Raw genomic sequence first — 21,376 nt, forward strand, 5'->3', positions numbered from 1 at the left:
TTTAGAAGATAATCTGTTTCTAGTTTTACTAGTCTCTTCAACATGAATTGATTATACTTGTATTTCTCAGTTTGTCAATTCTGAAATGAAACAGAATATCTTGGCTCTGTCACATGAAAGATGAAAGAAAAAAATGCTCCCTCATGTACTACCTCCTCACTCCCCTTCTGTCCACTCTCCAATTTGAGGGTGGGGAGGCAGGGAGAGATACATTCTGAAATTTTTTTGTCTCAGTCTATTATACACAGATTATTATTTTTAAGACCATTAGCTTTGCTTTCTAGAAATATAACAATTATATTCTGTTTTTAGCTATACTTACTATACTTGTTGAGTTTTAATTCTCTCTTCAGCTGTATTCAGATTTCAACACCAGCTATTTACATAATTCGACCTCTCCATTTATCAATTTTGATTCATCTTTCCTTTGAATGGATTACATCTTTGAGTCATTTTCAGCAAGGGTACATACATGCTAAACTTCCTAAATTCTTGCATATTTGAGAATGTCTTTCTGTTATCTTTATTTGTAAACAATATCTAGCAAAATAAAGAATTCTTCAGTCACATTTTTTCCCCCTCAGCATTCTGTATCATTTCTATACTGTCCTTTGACACTCTGGGGTGGCAGTAATGTCTGAGTCCAGTGAGATTTTTTTCCATTGTAGGTAATGTGCTGCTTCTGTCTGGATGCTCATAGAATTTCTCTCCTCTCTCTCTGTCTCTTTTGGAGTTCATTTACATTCACCAGGCCATGCTTCAGTCTTGGTTCTCTTTATTACTTTTCTCTGGAACACTATGAATCCTTTCCATTTATGTTATTTCAGGAGAATTTTCTTCTAGTACATATATGAATATTTTTCTGGTTCATTTGCTTGGTGATCTTATTTAGGAAGACCAGTTACGTGTGTATGTTGGATGTTTATCATCTGTTTTCCAGAGTTATGCTTTTTTTCTGGTAGCTTTTATCTTTTCCTTTTCTTTTCTGTATTTTTTCCTCAAATCTATCCTTCACGATAACTTTACTTTCTATTGTATTTGTGTGTGTGTGTGTGAGGAAGATCAGCCCTGAGCTAACATCCAATGCCAATCCTCCTCTTTTTGCTGAGGAAGATTGGCCCTGGGCTAACATCCGTGCCCATCTTCCTCTACTTTATAGGGGACGCTGCCGCAGCATGGCTTGACAAGTGGTGCGTCAGTGTGCACCCGGGATCCGAACCTACAAACCCCGGGCTGCCGAAGCAGAGCGCACGCACTTAACCACTGCAGCACCAGGCTGGCCCCTCTATTGTATTTATTTCATGTTGCTTCTAATTTATTTTTCATTTCTATAATGCTTTTATGTTTCCCTTAGTTTTTTTCCCTTGACTTTGTCAGCTTTCTTTCATCTCCTTTTTTATTTTATCTCATCATCTTTTCTTTCATTGCTTATATCATAGAGTCTGTTCTCTCTAAATTATTTTGAGCATATTGATAAGGCTTTATCTAAAATATATTTATGTTTCCTGGAGTAATTCTTCTTCCAAAGGGTATTCATTGTCTTTCTCTCTATCTCTCTCTTTTTTTTTTCCTTTTACTTTTAGGACCCTTTTTTGGTAAGTCTATACCTGGGTCCCAAGGTAGATATATCTCGCAAATCATTTGTCTTTGAATAGGCCTGTTATTTTGTCTAAGAATAGTATGAGTTGGTGTATTAGTTTTCTACGGCTGATATAATAAATTACCACAAACTCGGTGGCTTTTAAACAGCACAAATTTATTGTCTTACAGTTCTGTAGGGCAAAAATCAATATATCGGCAGGGCGGCATTCGTTTCTGGAGGCTCTAGGGAAAATTCATTTTTTTTGCCTTTTCCAGCTTCTAGATGTTGCCCACAGTCCTTGGCTCATGGCTGCTTCTTCCATCTTCAAAGCCAGCAATGTTATATGCTGGCCCTTCTTCTGTAGTCACATCTGTCTCTGACCAGAGCTGGGAGTGGTTCTCAGATTTTAAGGACCCATGTGATTAGATTGGGCCCACCTAGATAATCTACTACGTATCAAGGTCCTTAATGTAATCTCTGCAAAACCCCTTTTTCCAAGTAAAGTAGCATATTCACAGATTCTGGGGATTAGGAGGTGGACATCTTATTCTGCCCTCCATGCCCTCCACGGTTGGATTCTCCTCAGCTCTGTCTTAATTATTTCCCTAGAGTTGGGGCTGGAGAGCTTCCTACTGGAAGACTGAAACGTCTCTGTAGTTCCAGAGCAGCTGGGACCCAGCTGAGCTTCCTGAGCCTCCTGTCTTACTACCTGTGTTGCCCGTGAATTTCCAGGGACCACAGTGCCATGAGGCTGTGTCCATCCTCCAGTTTCTGATAATGTAACAGACTTTGGAGTCAGTGAGTTCGCTTCTGTGTAAACTCATCATCTACCTGAAGATGAAAGGCATCAGGGAAAATGCAAAACAGTCATTTTAAAGAAGTCTGGGGCTGGTCACTGACACGGTTGGGGGAGAGAATCCAGGGCTCATTTTTTCTGAACCCTGAGGGAAAAAACAACTGTTTTATTTATTGACCTTCTACGCTGTGCCAGGACTGTGAGACGGACGGGAAAGGCACAGTGTTTATTCAGAAGCATACAGGGAAGAATATTCAAGAATCGCTTTGATTTAGGGCAGGCTTGCAAGTAAATACTTCTCCATTCACCATGGAGTAAAAATCAGTTTCTAAAGACTTAGTGAATAATGCCAATTACATTTATTTGACCCTAGGGCAGAGGACAAGCAGGGGGAAAAAGATGTTTGTTTACAATGTAGATTTAATTACATGCCACTGTTTAATCATCCTTCTGTATTTCTCTCCCATCACCGAGAGTATATTTTCCCTCCTCCTTTCTCATCTCTATTCCATTTACTCCACCTTCGCTTTCAATTAAACATTTTTACGATTAATTCGGAAGGTAATTTTAGCCATAAACCTTCAAGTCCGGATATAGGCTAAGAAAGAGAGAAATATTCTAAAACGAACCCACCCAGCACTGGGATGGATATCAGGGCTGTAATTCTGGTTCAGTTGTGATGCCAATTATAAAGCACTCTGGCTGTGGTGTTGCTGTTTTTGACACCAGGAGGAAATCTTGACAGAATTATAGCCTAGAAATCAATCTGGGAATACAATACAGAAATCTATAATTCAGATATGGAAACAATCTACAAAGCCTCTTTTTTTAGGAGGGTTCGATGAAATTAGATTAAAATAAATTTACATATATATCAATTTTATTATTAAAATATATTCACACTAGTAAATAGAGTTATTGGAGAGGGGTAAGGCACTCTGTGTATTGGACACAGAAATAGACCTCTTTGGCTTATCAGAAAACAAAGTTATTGTCTCCTTGTCAAATATAAATCTCTTCTTAGAGCTAATAAATGGATAGTGTTCAAAAGCAATGTTTTGTTTGACTCCTGCCTCATAAACCCATGGCACATAACAGTAAATTATATTCCGCTGAGCAGTATCAATCTCTTGATTCCAACATCACACAATGAGGGAAACAAACCAAGTAATTGATGTGTCTAAAAGAAGGAGAAAAAGTTATTTGGGAACAAATAAAATGGGCTATAAAGTTTGTTAAAACGTAATAATAATAGTAAAAAAAAACAAAAAAAACATAAGAAGAAGAAAGAAACAAAGAAAGAACTATCCAAGGCTACATCCAGAAATCAGCCCTCTGCCTGGCTGTAAAATAATTCATTTCATGCTGCAAGTTTGTAGCACAGTATTTTCTTTTAAAATTAATGTTTACTATAGAGAGGGAGTATAGAATTCTGATTGATGTTGGGAAGTTTCAGTGTATCAGACAGAACTGGGTTTTTTTGCATCCTCTTTCCCCTCAGTGCTGCCAGGAGGGGGCAGGGCAAGCCATGGCCTTGAACCTCCTCCCTCCTGGCTGCACCGCTGCCAGGCTGGGCAAGGTCTCGGTCATGTCCAACTGCACAGGTCCCAGGTCAGAGATGCTGCTGCATCTCTCAGAAATCCCTGGGAAAGAGAGTAAAAGGGGGGCCCCTAGCTGAGCCAGTGGTAATGGAACTCAGCAGAATGAGAGCAGGAATTTTATTAGTGTTGTTTTCCTTTATGTTTCTCTCTTTCTCTATTCCACTGGACTAAATTTGGGGACTATAAAGAAGTCACCCAAGGATGATATTTTAGATTAGCTCATTTGTGTCCCAGGTTATTTGTGCAAATTGGAAACTGCTCAATAGGTTTCTTTGAGAACATGGTGGTTTTGAATTTTTATTATTATTTTTTAAACTAGACGGTTGCCTGCCTCCGCATCCAGAGGAGCCCAGAGGGGGTCTGGTTGTCCGTGGGAAAGCAATGACAGGTCTCTCATTGCATTTGGCTCCCAGTTGATGCTGCTCTGTTGCTGGCTTTTGCTAAATACACAGCCCTTTTCCCCAGGGGGCCGGAAGCAGAGCTGCCAAGGGGACATAGGTTGGCAAACACGACCTCCAAGCCAGGAGGTTTGGGAATCCCACACCCAGGTGCAGCCTGCTGGGGGCAAGCCTGGCCCCTCCAGATAAGCAGGTCTGGAAGCTTTTCAGATTTCCTGGGCCCAGGCCCTTGAAACAGGCCCTGGTGGCTCCAGACAGGACATCTCTGCTCAGTGGTCCAACTGGTCCCAGGCTGAGGCTGGCCCAGAATGTTCCATCCAGGCTACTTGTGGTGCCGACAAGAATGCCTTTCTCATCTTCCTCTTCCCCTTCTTCATCTTTCCACTCACTCTCTGACTCTGCTGTGAAGCAGTCCAGCCTTGTTCCTCGGTCTGGCTCTGAGGACACCTCTTCCCTTCCCGGCCCTCCTGCTCCCTGTCTTTAATCATCTTCTTCATCCTGACAACACGAATGATGATGATGATATCTGATATCTATCAAGGGCCAATTATGTGTCTGCTTTACCTCTCATTTAATCCGATTGACAGCTCCATAAAGTGGGTCTGTTCAGTAAAAGGCACCTGGGCTTAGAGAAGCTGTGTCCCTTGCCTTGGGCCACATGGAAGAGACCAGACCTGAACCTGGCTTTCTGCTCTGAGCTGTTACATTTTATCCTTTCTGCAATGCGAGATTAGCTTTTATCCCTGCTCACTGGCTAGCTGGCTTGAAAAAGCTACATTTAATCTCAGTTTTCTCATCTGTCAAATGGGGCAATAACCTCTTCTCTCTTAACCTGACAGCACTAGTGCTCTGGAGAGTAACTGGAATATGCGTGTGGTTGGTTTATAATTGGAAAACGCTGTATGGATACTGGGGGCCACGATGAGCTGGCTCCGTATACGATCCCCCACAGCCCCTCCTGGTAGGGCAAACTCTCCTTCAAAATGTAGTATATAGTTTGTCTTCTCTCCTATTCTCAGATAATAAATTACACACTCACGCCCCCTAAATAGGTATGCTGCCGATTTGTCAACACGTTGAGAAGCATGAAAACATTTATTATGGTAGTCACCCGTGTGATTTTGAATTCCTGTTACATAAAAGGAGGCAAACATGGCAAATATTGTTATACCTGAAGGGATGACCGTCAGAGAGTATTTTCTCTATGTACAAATAATTTACTGCCATTAAAAAATTTTTTTTCTAATAGCAATCTGTTTACTTTTATCACCAGAGAAGACATTTTAAAGACTCCCATTGGGTTGGAATTGGGGAAAGTAGCTCCTTATTCACCTGGCAGCACATGGGATAGGAGAATGACCCCGAAATAGACAAAGACGGAACGCCCGTTAGTCCAGGCAAACTGGAAAATCGCCATCAGGGCATTTAACGATGTATATAAATTATTCTGCTGGATGCTGGTTTGATTTCTTGGTTTTAACTATTTAAATTTAAACAAGGGAATATTATGGTAGATTATGAAAGTAGAAACTGAACTGGCGTATAGTTTCTATGCCAGAGCTCTCTAATTTGATTTAAAAGCTGGTTACTTTTTACTTCCATATGACACTGTTTTCCGGGGCAACACAATGCAACTCTTGGATCATGGCTTTGCCATTTCTAACGTGTTCCAAAGTGAGAAGGATGCTGTAATCTCTTAACAGGACAGCAGTCGAACCAAGAAAATTAAAATGCGAAATAGAGAGGTTTTCTTCCCCCTTTCTCCTCTCTTTTTCTCTCTCTCTCTCTATTATTATCACTTGGTCCTTCCAGGAAGCTCTCATATTTCTGCAGCTGATCCTTATGTGGATTAGGGATAATAAACAGCCCATTAATGGAGGCCTGAACTAGGAAATGGAGTTGGAATCAGCAGCAAAATTCAGTGGCTGACTGAGGTTAATAACTCCATTACTCCAGCTCTGTGCCGAGCCGCCCGACAAGCAGGATGTTAGCCTTATCTTACTCCTCATTAATTGAGCTAATAGAACCCGAGTGACCCTGCCTTGCTGCCATCATCTGAGAGTTTACCAGACATGGGCTGGAATACATATCACCGACTGTGCGGTCCATGCGTGCCTTTGGTTTTTGGAAGAAAGATCTTTCTTAAAGATCAGTTAGCTGCAAGACCCCTCCTAATGGTAGAGTTGCTGTGCAGCTGTCTACAACAGGACCCCCAAACCACTCTGGTTTTGTTGCACGAGCGATGGTGCAGCAAGGGCCTGCTACTTCCATTGGCGTCTCTGGGCAGACGTCCACCTGGCTTTAGGGCTTGAGCTTCATATTGAACAGCTTTGGAGGAGGTAGCCATTGTCTCAACCAAGTGTCTGGGACCAAGGGTGAAAAAGAAGATGGCGCAGGGGTGGGGGTGGGAGTAGGGGCAGACCTGACCTCCTCTCTCTAGGTCTCCTCTTTCTTCCAACGGTTGGCAGCTCCCTCTTTCGTGCCCGTCCTTCCCCACCTCCAAGGTTTCCTGATAGTCCGCTGCGTGTTCCTTACAGTCCTACTCTGCTGTCACTGGGTGAGCCGTCTGGGAGCTACTTAACCTTTCCAAGCCTCAGTTGCCTTAACAGTCAAATGGGGTAATAACCCCGCCCTTCTTTCCTCATCCTTTGCTGGACTCATGTACGTGTTTGCTGGGAAAACGTGTATGGGCGGGATTTATGAATTGGAAAATGCTGTGTACCACCAAGATAATGTTGTCAACAGATTAAAAATCGAAACCTGACTTTCTTGCAGCAGGTTATTAGCCTCTCTGCACCTCAGTTTCCTCAACCGAAAAACAGGGACAGTACCATTAGGAGCTCCGGTGGGAGGATTAGATGAGGTGCTGCAGAGAAGCATTGTGCTCGGACCCTGGCGTTACAAGGGGCTCCATATGTGGGAACCACATTTATTGTCATGTATTGCGAACTTCATGCCTGTCCGTGGAAATCAGAGCTTCTGAGAAGTAAGGTCAGACCAATTCCTTGCTGGAATATCGGTTGCAAGGCTGTGGCCCAGGCTGGCCCCTCAGCTACTCCCAGCAGATCACTTCCCTCTGGTCAGAGAAAGGGCTTCCTTATTCACGTGGTGACATGTGGGGCAGGAGAAGGATCATGCAAACAGACAAAGAAAAATCACACTTTTTCCGGAGATGCCACAAAGCCAGACAAACAGGAAACTGTTATTGCTAGAATAGCCTCACAGATTGCATAGGAGCTGTGAAACCAGTCTTGAAAAAATGTAGATTTTTCATCACCTGTCCCCTGTTGTTTTATAAGATTTTTAAAGATTCTTTTGATGGTAAAACACAACACAGTGACACGCAGAGAGCTGAAGGCAGAACTCTTTGTTACTTATAGCTCCAAACGAGAGGCGGCTGCCATGTGGAGCCACCTTGGGGTGGGGGGGTTGCACCTGGACAGGGTGATGGCAGCTGAGCTGGGAAAGGCAGCTTATGTATGGCAAAGATTGGGGGGGCTAGCTGGGTTTTGCAGGCTTTCTGTGGGTTGGCTAATTTAAATAATGTTGGGGGCTCCAGGGCATAGAGGCTGTCCCCAGATGGAGTGTGGGAGCCCTACAAGGGAAGTGGTGAGAGTAGGGGCTTAGCAAACTGCCCAGAAAGGGGAATTGAGAGTTAGTAGCCATGACTTCAAAACTGGGTCAAGACAGCGTTCGTGAAATGTTCCATCACACCTGTCCTGTGTGGGACAGGCTGGGAGAGCTGACCTGTCCTAATTCTGCATTCTTCACCTTTCCAAGGTTGAGGCACATTTTTGGAGACAGCTTCAAGTGAGTAAAACTCAACCCAAAGGCCGTCAGTCCCAGCATGGTGACCCTCTCGCATCTCAGAAAGCTCTGCCATCGAGTGCTCCAGTGTCCTGAGGCTGTTCCAGTAAACGGCCTTGTCCACATTTTCTTATCCACTCTCCTTGAGACACAGGCACCCACACAACAGAGGCGCCATCTTCCCGTGCCACCAGCTCAGTTTCCACCATGCTTCTTGCAGCCACTAGCACTCGGTGACAGCACACCCCGACTGACCTGGCTCTGATAGCAAGTATTGTAGCGAAAATAGATACCAGCTAGTGATGGGAATGTGGCAGCCGTGTGGGGGGAGGGGAGGCATGGCAGCGGTTCCCAGAGGTGGCTGGGTCACTGGGCCTGGGGTTAAGAAGGGACGTGCTCCCCTGCGCCTGGAGCCCAGGTTGTGGCCAGCAGTGGTGGTGACAGGGCCACCAGCCCACAGCCCCCAGAGTTGTGGTGCTTTAATCTTTCAGTAAATAGAGCTGAAGTGGAAGAAGGCGAGTTCTCCCATACTCTCTTGCCTGGGGACTGCCGACATTCTACCACTTATCTCCAATGTGTGTGTAAGGAAGAGTCTGGTGAGGGTGATGCTAAGCACATGTGGAAGGTCGGCTGCTTTTTCTGGGGTTAAAACTTAGCTTATGACAGTCTGTTTCGAGGGTTGTCGTCTGTCCTTGAGAGCATGAGAGCAATTGCTTCTGAAACAACGATATCAAAAATATGCGTTACCTTTGTACTCTTTGCCGGCAGCCTCAAGGATCTTTCAGAGTATAAAAGTACAGTGAATTCCCAGAGAGAGAGCGAGCCCAGGCCACCACAGGCTCAGCTCTGCTGTCCCAAATGGGCAGCTGAGGGTTTGGAAAGCACATTGCATGGTGTGCGGGCAGGTGGCAAGTGTCGGGTGTTTGAGGATCTGGCAGTTTAATTGTTAGAAAGAGACAGGCGCCGACCTTATAACGAGGGATTTGCATGGTATTTCCTTGGTGAGTCATTTTGTTAGTTAAAGACCCGCTAACAGTCTCCCTGTAGTATATTGAAACTCAGTTTATTTATTAACCATTTAAAAACTTTTTCCTATGAATTTTCTGAGAGCACCCAGTCCTGCCTGCGATGTGGATCTGACTTTCCTGCTGTCTCTAAGGTCTACGAAAGATTTCCAGGGTCAGTTTGCCATCCCCTACTTTTAGCACACCATTCTGGGTAAATGTGTCATTTGAGAGAAAGAGACAACTTTTCTCAATGTCCTATTTTAGTATCTGATATCCTTCACAGTCAGAAAAATTTCCCATCCTGCCCAACTTTCCCTGGTTCCCCTGTCGAGGTTTACTTTTCTTCACTGACGAAGAGCGTCTCAATTTCTTTTTTCCCGGTGGATTCTAAGCCCTTATTAGGGGTCCATCGGGTTTTATCCAACCAGTAACAGTTGGGCCTAAGCGGGTGGTGAATAAGACATCGGAGAAGATAAACATGCATTTCCCGCTGTGTTATCAGAGCTACAGAGCAATCTCCGGGCCTCGGGTGGAGAGTGACAGATGACCTTTAGCAGAACGGAGCCCTGGGGTAGTTGGCATTTGAGTCCAGCTCTGAGGGAGCTGCCCCCATTTTTGGCAGGTGCGATGCTCGACTGTTAACTTAAATTCATTTCCCAGAGAAAGGCAAGAGGACGAAGATGCCGAGATGACTTGGGGAGATCGTATTTGTTTTTCTTTACCCGTAGGAGACTTGGGGAGACGTCAGAGCATACTTCAATTTTCCATCTTCCTTAGAGGCATAAATAAAGTGCTGAACTGTTGAACCCAGTGTTGTGCTGTAAAAGCTTGAGCCTCTGCAGATGTCTGAAAGCTTGAAGCTCTCCTTCCTAAATATCACGGAAATTATTGACTGAAAAAAAACTTTTAAAGGAAGTCTTCCACAAATAGAAGTTCAGCTTTACTTTTTCTGAGATTGGAAAACTCTGGGCCTTCTTGTTGGCTTTGAGGTCTCTGCAGATTCCAAACCACCCCACCCCCACCCCCAGAGGTGGCCCAGACCCCTCACCAATGCGGCTCCTGGGCAGAGCCTCCATCCTGGGGCGCCGACATTGCCCCTCCTTTCTCTCCTGGACCTCTGTCTCACAAAGCGTGGGTTCTAGATCCTGGGAAAGGACTGCGTGCCTTGAGAGAGGACCTGCCAGGCCTGGGGCTCCCACTCACAGAGTCCAGAGGTGGGTGGGGATCAGGAGAGGGAGGATCTGCCCTTCCCACTCACCACTTCCCCCTTCCCCACACACCACACCCCTGCCTACTTCCTAAACACTGAGTGTTTTCTCGTGACGTGTCTTCTTTCAGAGCAGCACGGGTTTTTGTCCACCTCTCATCTTTTCTACAAGGCTTAACTCAAACTCCACCTCCTCCAGGAAGGCTTCCCTGACTCTTCTTCTTACTCTGCACCTTCACAGGACTTACACGTTGTTCTTGTGATAGGAAGCAGCTTAATAGGACGGTGGTTAAGCAAGAGGAATCCTGGCTTTGCCGCTTACAGGCTGTGTGAGGCTGGACAGGTTTTTATCATCTCTGAATCTCAATTTCCTCCTATGTGAGTTGGGCCTCTATTCAGATAAGCAACAGATATTTACATAACATCTCTTATCTGCAGGCACTGTTGAGTTCTGGGGACACAAAAGGAACAAAACCTAAAACACTTACCATCACCTGGCTTACCTTCTAGTTGGGATGAAAAAGGCTAGAAACAGCTGATAGATACATAGCTTGTTGGGTTCCATGGAGAACGGTAAAGCAGGGTGAGGGGGGCCAGGGAGGCTGCGCAGTGGGAAGAGGATGGGATGGTACGTTGTAGAGAAGGAGGTCAGGAGGCCCTTCTGATAAAAGGACATTTGCACAGAGGCTTAAACAAATCACGAGAAGATCTGGGCAGGGCAGTCCAGGCCTGGGAACAGCAAGTGCAGAGGCCCTGAGGTGGGCATGTGCCTGGCAATTGTAAGGGGCATCGAGGAGGCATTGCCAATGGGGTGGCAGAGTGGGAGGTGACGAGTCAGAGGCAGACGGGGCCCCTGGGGGACTTGGGCTTTTCCTCTGATTCAGGTGGGGGCCATGCGGGCGTTGAGCAGATGAGTGATGGGGTCTAACTTATGTTTCAAAAGTATTACCCAGAATACTGGAGGGAGAATGGACTGCAGGCGGGAGGACAAGGGCCGAAGCAGGGAGGCCAGGCAGGGGGCCGTGGGCAGTACTCCAGATGAGAGGTTCTGCTGCCCTGGCCCAGGATAGCAGCCGTGCAGCTGGGGAGAAGTAGTTGGGCTCTGACCATATTTCGAAGGCAGAGCAGACACGGTTGAAATGCTGTCAGATCGGATGGAGGGCATATGAGAAAGAGGCATCAAGGAGAACTGCAGTTTTTGCTGGAGCTTCAGGAAGAATGGGCTGCCCATCTACCCATCGGGAGGAGGCGGGAGGAGCAGGTTCAGGGGAGGGGACCACCAGCTCAGCTTTGGACGTGGTAAGATTGAGATGCCTGTTACGAATCGGGATTAGTTTCCCAGGGCTGCTAAAACAAAGTACCACAGACGGGGGGTCTTAAACAACAGAAATTAGTTTTCTTACAGGTCTGGAGGCTGGAAGTCCAAGATCAAGGTGGGCAGGGTTGCTTTCTCCCGAGGCCTCTCCCCGTGGTTTGCGGACGGCCACCTCTTGCCGTCTCTTCCCATGGTCTTTTCTCTGTGCATGTGTGTCCCTGGTGTCTCTCTGTGTGACCACATTTCTTCTTCTCATAGGACACGGGTCAGATTGGGTTAGAGCCACCCTGACAGCCTCATTTTAACGTAATCACTTCTTTAAAGCCGCTGTCTCCAAATACAGTCACATTCTGAGGTCCTAGGGGTTACAGCTCAACATATCAATTTTGGAGGACACGTTCAGCTCATAACATCTTGTGCGGTACTTTGTCGTGGCAGCCTGAGCGAAGTCATACAGATTCCTAACAGGCATCTCAATCTTAGCTTCACGCCTGCCCAGGTGACAGCCAAGGCATGTGTTCAAGGAGCCCAGGGCTTCTCCCAGATCTCCCTCCCGCTTCCTGGTGAGGTTTTCCATCACCCTCTCCCCACCCCCAACCACATCTAGAGCTCTGAGCTGTCTTTTTTCATTCCAAGATTCAAATCCATGAAAGTCAAACTCAGAAGGCCCCTGGATACCATCAGTTCAACTTCCAGATTGCACCGAGGGAGAAACCGAGGCCCAGAGAGTCTAAGTGACTTGACTGAGGTCACACTGTTAGTGAGGGGGGTCGGCACCGGGCCTCCTGGCTCCAAGCTGGCCATTATCTTGTTTGCTTTGCTTTTATTTATTTATTTATTTTATATTATTTATTTTTGTGTGTGTGTGAGGAAGATTAGCCCTGAGCTAACATCCATTGCCAATCCTTCTCTTTTTTCCTGAGGGAGATCAGCCCTGGGGTAACATCCATGCCCATCTTCCTCTCCTTTATATGGGATGCCGCCACAGCATGGCTTGACAAGCCGTGTATTGGTCCATGTCCAGGATCTGAACCGTGAACCCCGGGCCACCGAAGCAGAGCACACGCACTTAACCACTCCGCCACGGGCCGGCCCTCCGCTTTGCTTTTAAATGCCATATTCCTGATCTCCTTCCCAGCACACTGGGGAGGTGAGCAGTCATGCCCCATGCTGGAGGCCTTCCCAGGGTCCCCTGTTCCTTCCCTTGCCTGTCCCCTAGATGGATTGGGATGGATTGGGATGATGGGTTGGGACTGCCATTGTACCTGGCGGAGGTTCATCCTTGTTTGCTTTAACCAGATGCCCCTCTTCGTGTGGACCTCTGGGAGCGTCCCCCCCTCCTCTCAACAATAATTAGTCTTGTAAGACTAATGGACAAAATCGTGTCTAATTACCCTGCTGAAGGCCCAATTATGCGATTAACATTCGTGGACTATAAGCTAATGATGAGAAGAGCCTCTCATTTGCATAGCATTAAGTTAATTGAGCTGCCAGCCAAGGGGTGGTTGGGATGGTGATGGCAGGATTCTCTTTCTGAAAGGATACTAATGACCGGAGAGGACGATTCACCTGACAGCTTTATTAATTAACAGCAATCTGATTACCTAGCAGGAGTGGCAAGTGGCAGTGGGCAGGAAGGCTCGGCTTTATAAAAAATGAGAGATGGGAGCTCTCTCTGCTGCTCTTTCTTCCCAGCACTTGACTGCTTTAAAGGCAAGCTCTTGATCACCTTGAAGAGCCATTTTAGAAAAATCTTCCTATAAAATCTTGTTTGAGCCCTTCTGTTATGCACTTCCTTGTACATTTACTTCACTCGTTTAGTCATTCATTCACTCTCTCCTCCGTTCCTTCCATTCCCATTTACTGAGTGCCTCTGCTGTGCGAGGCTGGGGTCCCTGCCCTTGGGAGTGTTCGGGGAGAGGGTTCTGTCTGGCTAGAGGCCCCCAGCTTCCCCCAGAGGTTTTAGATTCAGCACCGAGTCAACCTTGCAGTTGGTGAATGTCAGCAAAGAATTTCAGAGTTTGAAGAATCCTTAGAGATCATCAGTTCAAGTCTCCTATTTTGAGAAGTGGGGGCTCAGAGAAGCTGAGAGCCTGGTCACTTGGCAGAGAGTGGCAGGGTGGGGCCGGTGCTCCTGGCCCTGCCCACAGAGCTGTCCTGCCTTTTCTGCACCTCCGTTAACCCCTGTGGATTGTATTTTGAGTATTTAGATGTTATCTCCTGGGGAAACTTGCCCGGAAGCTTCTCCCACGTGCTTTCAGGGCCCCTGCACTTCTCCCTGGCAGAACTGGCCACTGGGCCTTCCTCCTTGTCTGTTTCTTCTCCATGAGGGCAGAGACTGTGTTGTGCTCACTGTTTAATAGATGATTGAACCAACTAAGGAACTATTAAAGAGGTGCAGCTGGGACTGAAACTCAGATTGTTTTCCAGTGAATTTTAAAACATGGAGTTTTTTTTAACAAAAAATAAAAGCATGTATATGTCCTTATGTAACTTGCTTTTTCACTTGATAAAATATTGTGGACATCTTTATCATACTTCAAGCTATAACTCGTTAAATGTTTGCACAGTATCACACTACAAACTGTTACATAGTAACAGTGTATGTACAAGTTTACACAGTCCAGATGTATTACAATGTATTTAAATGCCTCTCTTGCAGACATTTAAGTTGTTTTCTATTACAAACAATGCAGCAACAAGTGCACACAAGCATACATCTTTATGCCTTTGTTTTGGTCATTTTCTTAGGAAAAATTCATAGAAATGGAATTGCTGAACCAAAGGGTATGCACAGTTAAAACATTGATTACTTTTAGGGGCCAGCCCAGTGTCATAGTGGTTGAGTTCAGCGTGCTCTGCTTCGGCAGCCGGGGTTCACAGGTTCGGATCCCAAGTTTGGACCTACACCACTTGTCAGCCATGCTGTTGTGGCAACCTATGTACAAAATAGGGGAAGATTGGCACAGATATTAGCTCAGGGCCAATCTTCCTCAAACAAAGAGAGGAGGATTGGCAACAGGTGTTAGCTCAGGGCCAATCTTCCTCATCAAAAAAGTAAAAAACATTGATTACTTTTATTTTTTAATTGAAAGGAGTCAGAAATTGAAGGAATGCAAATGGATATTCAGTGAAAAATAAATCACAAAAGAAGAACAACTGAAAATTAATGATCTAAGCCTCTGACTTAGGTTAGAAAAGTAATAAACTGAAAGAGTATCAGGAAGGAAACCACAGGAACAGAAATCAAGGGAGGAGAAAGCAAACTTGGTTCTTTGACAAAATTAATAAAATTGATACATCTGCAGCAAGATTGATCAATAAAAAAGAAAGAATGCCCAGATAAACAGTGTCTGGAATAAAAGTGGTGACATAACCATAAATAAAGCAGGGTAAAAAAGGGTAAGAAAAATATTACAAACAACTTGATGACAAATTTGGAAACACAGACAAGATGGATAAATTCACACAAAACAAGTCTTACCAATATTGACATAAGAAGAAACAAAAAATCCAAACAGTCCTGTAACTATTAGATACATTGAATCATAAAAGTAAAATCTCCCCCTCCCCCAAACACTCCTGCACATGAGCTCCCGGCAGCACTGTGTGTGTCGGCAAAACACGGAAGGAAACAGACCGGCGACGTTGGAGAAGATGCTGGGTGAACTGCAACAGAGCCACACGATGGTACACTGGACAGCAACGGACGTGAATGAATTGCAGCCACACACATCAATGTGGAAGAATCTTAGAAAGCTAACTTTGAGTGAAAAAGCAAGTTGTAAAAGAACGTATACAGCATGATACCCAAACAAGCAAACTAAGCAATGTATTGTTTAGGTACTCATACATATTTTAAAATACTCGTGATGGTGGTTTTCTTCGGGTGTGGGTATAGACAGAGGGATGGGATTGGTTAGGAACATCCCGAATGTTTCATCAATACTGGGATGATGCATTTCCTAGGGGGTGGGTTGATCATATTACTGATCATACATATTGTATATATAATGGGATGTATCCACCAGAATAGAAATTCTTCTAGGAAAGGAATCTGTGTCTTATTCACCAATATATCTCAAGCTCCCAAAATAATGTCTGGCACATAGGAGGTGCTCAATAAATATTTGTGGCCTGAATGATTATATGTTACATAACTGATTTGTATATGTCAAAATATATCACAATAAAAAATGGGGAAAATATTAAGTTTTCTTCTCACCCCAGATCTCCACTCCCTTCCCCAGAAGCAACCACTGTTCATAGTTTCTTACGTATTCTTCTAGAAAATTGCTCTGCATCAATAAGGAGATATAAATATATGCATTGATTTTATATAGATGGAGACATATTACACACACAGCTTCCTTTCTCTTTTCTCTTAACAGAGTATCTGGGGATATTTCTATATAGCACATATAGCTCTTCTCCTTCTTCTTTTTAATAGCCACGTAGTATTCCATCCTGTGACTATACAGTAATTCATTTAACCAGTTCCCTGTTGAAGCACATTTAGACTGTTTGCTTTCTTTCGCTTTGCAAACAGTGCTACCATAAATGTACCGTAAAAATGGCTCTGAGTATTCGTGAGACTATCTCTACAGATTAAAATCCTAGAAGTGGACTTGCTCAATTGTAGTTGCATTTTTATTTTTAGTGGGTGCTACCGAAGTGCCCGAGAGCTCCTGATTCTCCTGGGGATAAAGCGTTGTGTGACCAAAGGTGGTGTATGCTTTGCAAACAGTTAGAACACCCGAGAAACAAAGGCTTCATTTGAGTTTGGGGACACCACACTGCAGGACTCCAGAGGGCACCTGGCCAGCAACGTGAGTGACATCCCCAGGAGCCACCCAAGTTCAGTCAAATCACCACGCACGTGCTCAAGCAATGGAAATGTTTAACATCGTGAAACTTCAGGGAGCATATTTCTTCCTTAGGATCAATGATGGATTTAAAATTCGCCTAAATGTTTCTTTTCAAGAATGGTTGTATTACCCACAGCAGTTACTTTTTGAGTATTTAAGTCATGACAATTATTTCAATTTTTGGTGCTTTGAGCCTTTAGCCACAACTAAAACATGACAGGCTTATGATCATAAAGGCCAATCATGAAAGAAAGTTGTTCTCAAGAGGCCTGTGCTGCCGCCTTGAGAAGCTGGAAGCTAATGCGCCTCAGCACCTCTGCTAAGTGCAGGGTGGGAGCTGACTTGTGATTGAGGTGGTCCCGGCATCTGGCTGTTAGGAAGATCAGTCCCTGGAAGCCCTGCTTTTGGCTCAGGCTGCCGTTCCTGTGGCCGGCTGGTAGACACATGCCAGAATCATCCATCCTTTTTTCTTTTTTTAATGAGGAAGATTGTCCCTGAGCTAACAACTGTGCCGATCTTCCTCTATTTTGTGTATGGGACGCCGCCACAGCATCGCTTGATGGGCAGTGCGTAGGTCGATACCCAGGATCCAAACCTGCGAACCCCAGGCTGCCGAAGCAAAGCGTGCGAACTTAACCACTACACCACCGGGCATGCCCCCATCCATCCTTTTCGAGAATAGATGTGCACCTAGGAAAAGCATGGACATGGAGCTCTGTCTGGAAGCAGACCCACTCAGTTCGCCTGGGGACTGACTGCTGGCTGGCATTGCCATGGCATTTTCTAGAAGTGGTAGGTTTGGTGTTAAAGACATGAGCTTTGGAGTCGGAGACCTGAATGTGAATCCGAGTCAGTCGACAAATATTTAGTGAGCACGTGCTATGTGCTGGGACAGTGAATGGGCCAGACAGACCAGCGTAACCTCTAGGTAGGAGCCCCACTGTAGAGCAGGAGATGAGCACTGAACGAGTTGATTGTGACGCAGACTGCCTTCGTTAGCTCTGAGGCCCAAGGACGTGTGAGAAGGAGGCTGCCGTGAGAAGTCAGGGGGAAGAGCGTTCCAAGCAGAGGGAACAGAAGGGCAAAGACCCAGAGACAGGAACAAACTCCACTTCTTTCTAGTTACTTCACCTTTCGGAGCTCAGTTTCTTCATTTGCAAAGCAGTGTTAATAGTACACGTGGTATAAAGTCGCTATCGGGTTCAGTAAAGTAGCATAGGTAATTGTGAAGAGTAAACTGTAGCTGTTACCATTTTTGTTCCAGCTTGGTGAGCTGCTGTTCCTTCTATACAGTATTTTGCAGCGAGGACTGGGTTAACCAACAGGCCCTCAGGCATAGCTCGATCATTCTGTAAGAGAGTTGGTACTGTTCATCAGAAGAAAGAACAGTCTTTCTTTCTGGCTCATCTGCCTTTTTCATTTGCCAAGAGATGGCAGGCCCTCCTTTCCCAGAGATCGGTGGGTTGGAGAGGGGCTGGTTGGTGGGATGAGGACAGGTGGGAGCCCTCCTCAGCTTTGCCCTTCGCTCTCGAATCCTCCGACCATGCCAGTGGGCTGTGGAAACTTTATTCCTGCTTTGGTGGTAAGCACCAAATCCCCGTGGCTGCTTCCAGATTGAAATGTCAGTCACATTGGCTGCCCCTGGACAAACATATTCAGTTGTCATCTGCTGGGCACCCACAGCAACTGCTGCGGCATAATAGAGACAAATGTAGCACCAAACTGGAATTTGATGGATCCAAAATTATGTGTTTAATTCACAGTTGGTATAGAGTGCTCATAAAATCTTGATCATGATAGAGAGGCTAATAAACATTTGAGAACATAAATATTTGGGGAGGAAATGGCTTTGTGAAACATTTAGTTGTGGAGTAGTTAGAAGAACAGAGAAAATCAGCCAGGCAGAGCTCTCTAGATACCAATCTGGTGAGTTATATATGTAGGGTCGGTAATGATTTTGAGTGAGCCGTTTTATGGGCAAGCAGACGTTAATTTGATGAGCACACGCGTGGAGGCTGCCTTCAGAGCAGCATCACAGCAGTCCTCGAGCTCTTCGCCCTTCAGATGTCTGAATCAAGGGGGCGGAGGTATAGCTGGCCGGGGTAGGGATCAGACTGGCCTATGGAACGCTTACTGGATGCCAGCAGGTACACAGCGCCGAGTCAGCCCGCAGGCCAGCCAGGCGAGCACCGGGATCTGCAGGGGAAGCCTTCCGGGGTGGAGAACGTGCCCCAAACCCCGACTGCGGTGGCCTCGGAGGCTGGGTGGAGCCGCTGTGCGGTAGGAAAGAGGCGCTGCCCCACACACTGGTGTGGCAGTTAGGGGCCCAGACTGCCCAGGTTCAAATCCTGCTTTGCCATTTACTGGCATGTGACCTTGGACAGGTCATCACCCGCTCTATGAAGTGGGCGTGATGATAAGGTACCTGCCCCCAGGCGTAGTGAGAAATAAATTAGGTGACATGTGTCCACTGCCTATGAAAGCACGTTTTGAACTCCAAAGAGTGGGATAACCCAGCGCCCTCTTGCTTGGCCAGAAAGATGTGGGGAGTCATGTCAGCATGACTGGCAATTCTGGAGAGAGAGTGGTTCAGGTTCAATTTCCGTTTTAGAGACCCTCCGCCACCCTCCGTGTGGCAAGAATTGGCTTGGTGGTTAGTGGAGAGGTGAGTCAAAAAGATTTTGTTACCAAGAACAGTGAAAGTTTTAAAGTATGCAAATGATTTACTTAACAAACGTTTCTGCAGGTTTCAAGGGTGCCCCCCTCCCTCCTACTCCCTACCCTGCTTTCCAGAACAGAGCTCCACACTGCGAGGACCCCTCTAGGAGAGGGCCATGTGCTGAGCATCGTTCTTTCAGTAGATGCTGTGGAAAGCAAATGGTTTGAACTGCCAACCTCGAAGTTTTCTCTTTAGAATCTAGCAGCTTCTTTTGGGGAGAATAATTCTTATCTATACAGGAGTGAACTCCTGTTTTGGTAATTCCAATGAGAGAAAAATGACGGGAAACGATTTAAATGGACTGGTAAGAGTCTGGACAAAAAGAACTTTTTAAGTGTCTGTGAAGCTGGTGATTAGAGAAAAAGCCAAAGGAGGCTGAGGAATGAATCTCTTTCCTTGAAAATCTTTGAGAATTAGAGACAGTCATTGGTCTGAGGCAACTCTGCCTGCAGAATTGGAGGGCTTCTGGGGTTCTCTTTGATCCTGGGGTGCTGTGCTGCAATGGCTACTGGGGCTGCTGCTCTGGAGCTGGTGGTTTGTAGATCTCAGCAAGCAGGAAGGCCATTCATTCATTCGGCACACTCTGGTTAAGCCCTTGATAAGTGTTCTGTGTACACATTGCAGGCTCTGGAGATGCAAAATGAGTGAGAGGTGGTCCTGTCCTCCATGGTCCCCTCCCCCAGGAGGCCTGCCTTTCAGGAGGGGATTTGAGGATGCTCGGCCCATAGCAGTCTCTCCTGGGGAGGTTCTTGGGGTGCAGGGTAGGACATTTGACACCAGAAGACACCCTCGACAAGAAAACAATCGAGGGGGTGCTGAGGACACTGTGGCGTTCCAGGTCCTTGACAGAGAAAATATGAAAACCTGTTAAATATGTCAGACAACCAAGCTGTTGTCCCAATACCCTGGCGTGAGTGCAGTGAGTGCTGGCTCCTGTCAGCTGAAAGAAGGGGAGATGCTGCTGAAAATATCAGCAAAGAATGGCTGATCAGGTCAGCGGTAGTGTTTTAGCTGTAAGGCCTTTTTCTTTACGTGGTTGGAGAAAAGTGGAACCAAATTGGAAAATGTTGGACCGTTGTGTGAGACAGGCATGGCTGGGGGAAGGGAGGAGAAGAAAAGCTGCCTTTTGCTGAAGTTCCCTTTGTGGAACAGCCACAGGAATGAGGCAGCGGCCACAGAGAACGCAGTGGCAGCTGTGATGGGAGCTGCAAGTTCGACCTTTCATGATGGAAACTGTTATGAAGGGGGGAGGGGCTTCTGATACACTCCACATCCAACCAGGTAGGGGTGGGGGCTTGAGGCTGTTCCTCATTTGCATGCTTGCTTACCTTCTAGGGAAACTTTATCAGAATCATTGGTGAGTCTGTGACTATGTTACAAGCTGGGTGCCGGCTCATCTCAAAGGCCCCTGGATGTCGCCTTGGGCTCACACTGCAGCAAGCTGATTTCGCTCCATCATGGTCCCCCCGTGTAGCTGCAGTCCTCCTCAAAGCTAATGAAATGGAAATAGCCATTCCTACCTGGAACCAAAATACATCTCTGTGCCTGCTTGTGGCCGAGGTGCTTCAGAAACGTCAAAGAACGTTATCTGCTCAGTGCTTCTTATTTCCTGACCTCGCGCGCTCCGACATCTCCTGGCAGCGATTGCTGCAGAGACTCTGGGCGTCCGTATCTTTGCTTCTTCCTTCCTTGGAGTTTGTGCCGAGCTGAGTGGATTCCCTGGGAGCTGTTAACCGAGTCTGCCTGCAGTGGGTCCTCTAGAGAAAGGCGGCGTGGAGTGATGGCGAAGAGCGTGGGATCTGGGACCCGGCCTCACCAGCTCAGATGCCGGCTTGGCCCCTTCTTAGCTGCACTGAGGCCAGTTATTGCACCTCAAGGCCCCTTTTCCACATGGTAAAATTGTGGTGATAATAGTACTTAACTAAGAATTGACAAGGAGGTCTTTGTGCATGCTGCCTGCTGTCCCCATTGTCACCTTAGCGCCACTCCAGGAGGCTGCAGGAATGAGCAGTGACAGCACTTGTCTCCTGTGGTTTCGAACACTGAGGGGCTTCGTGGTCTCCACGGTTGGGGGTG

General features: G+C 46.1%; 1 protein-coding gene across 6 annotated transcripts in view; it reads left to right on the forward strand.

The window, feature by feature from the left end:
* The window catches only part of AK8 (adenylate kinase 8), a 130,459-nt gene that overhangs the window by 81,102 nt on the left and 27,981 nt on the right, over positions 1 to 21,376 (forward strand). Inside the window, exon 11 of one of the 6 annotated variants that reach the window (XM_087418870.1) lies at positions 9,920 to 9,992. The exons of the other annotated variants lie outside the window; for them this stretch is intronic. Coding sequence (XP_087274996.1) covers positions 9,920 to 9,968 — 49 coding nt within the window. The 3' untranslated portion in view covers positions 9,969 to 9,992. Of the gene's footprint in view, positions 1 to 9,919; positions 9,993 to 21,376 lie in introns of those variants that run through there. 6 annotated transcript variants of the gene reach the window in all.

The sequence above is a fragment of the Ceratotherium simum genome, chromosome 29, assembly GCF_057802395.1.
Source record: "Ceratotherium simum simum isolate JZ-2026a chromosome 29, ASM5780239v1, whole genome shotgun sequence".
Lineage (NCBI taxonomy): Eukaryota > Metazoa > Chordata > Mammalia > Perissodactyla > Rhinocerotidae > Ceratotherium > Ceratotherium simum.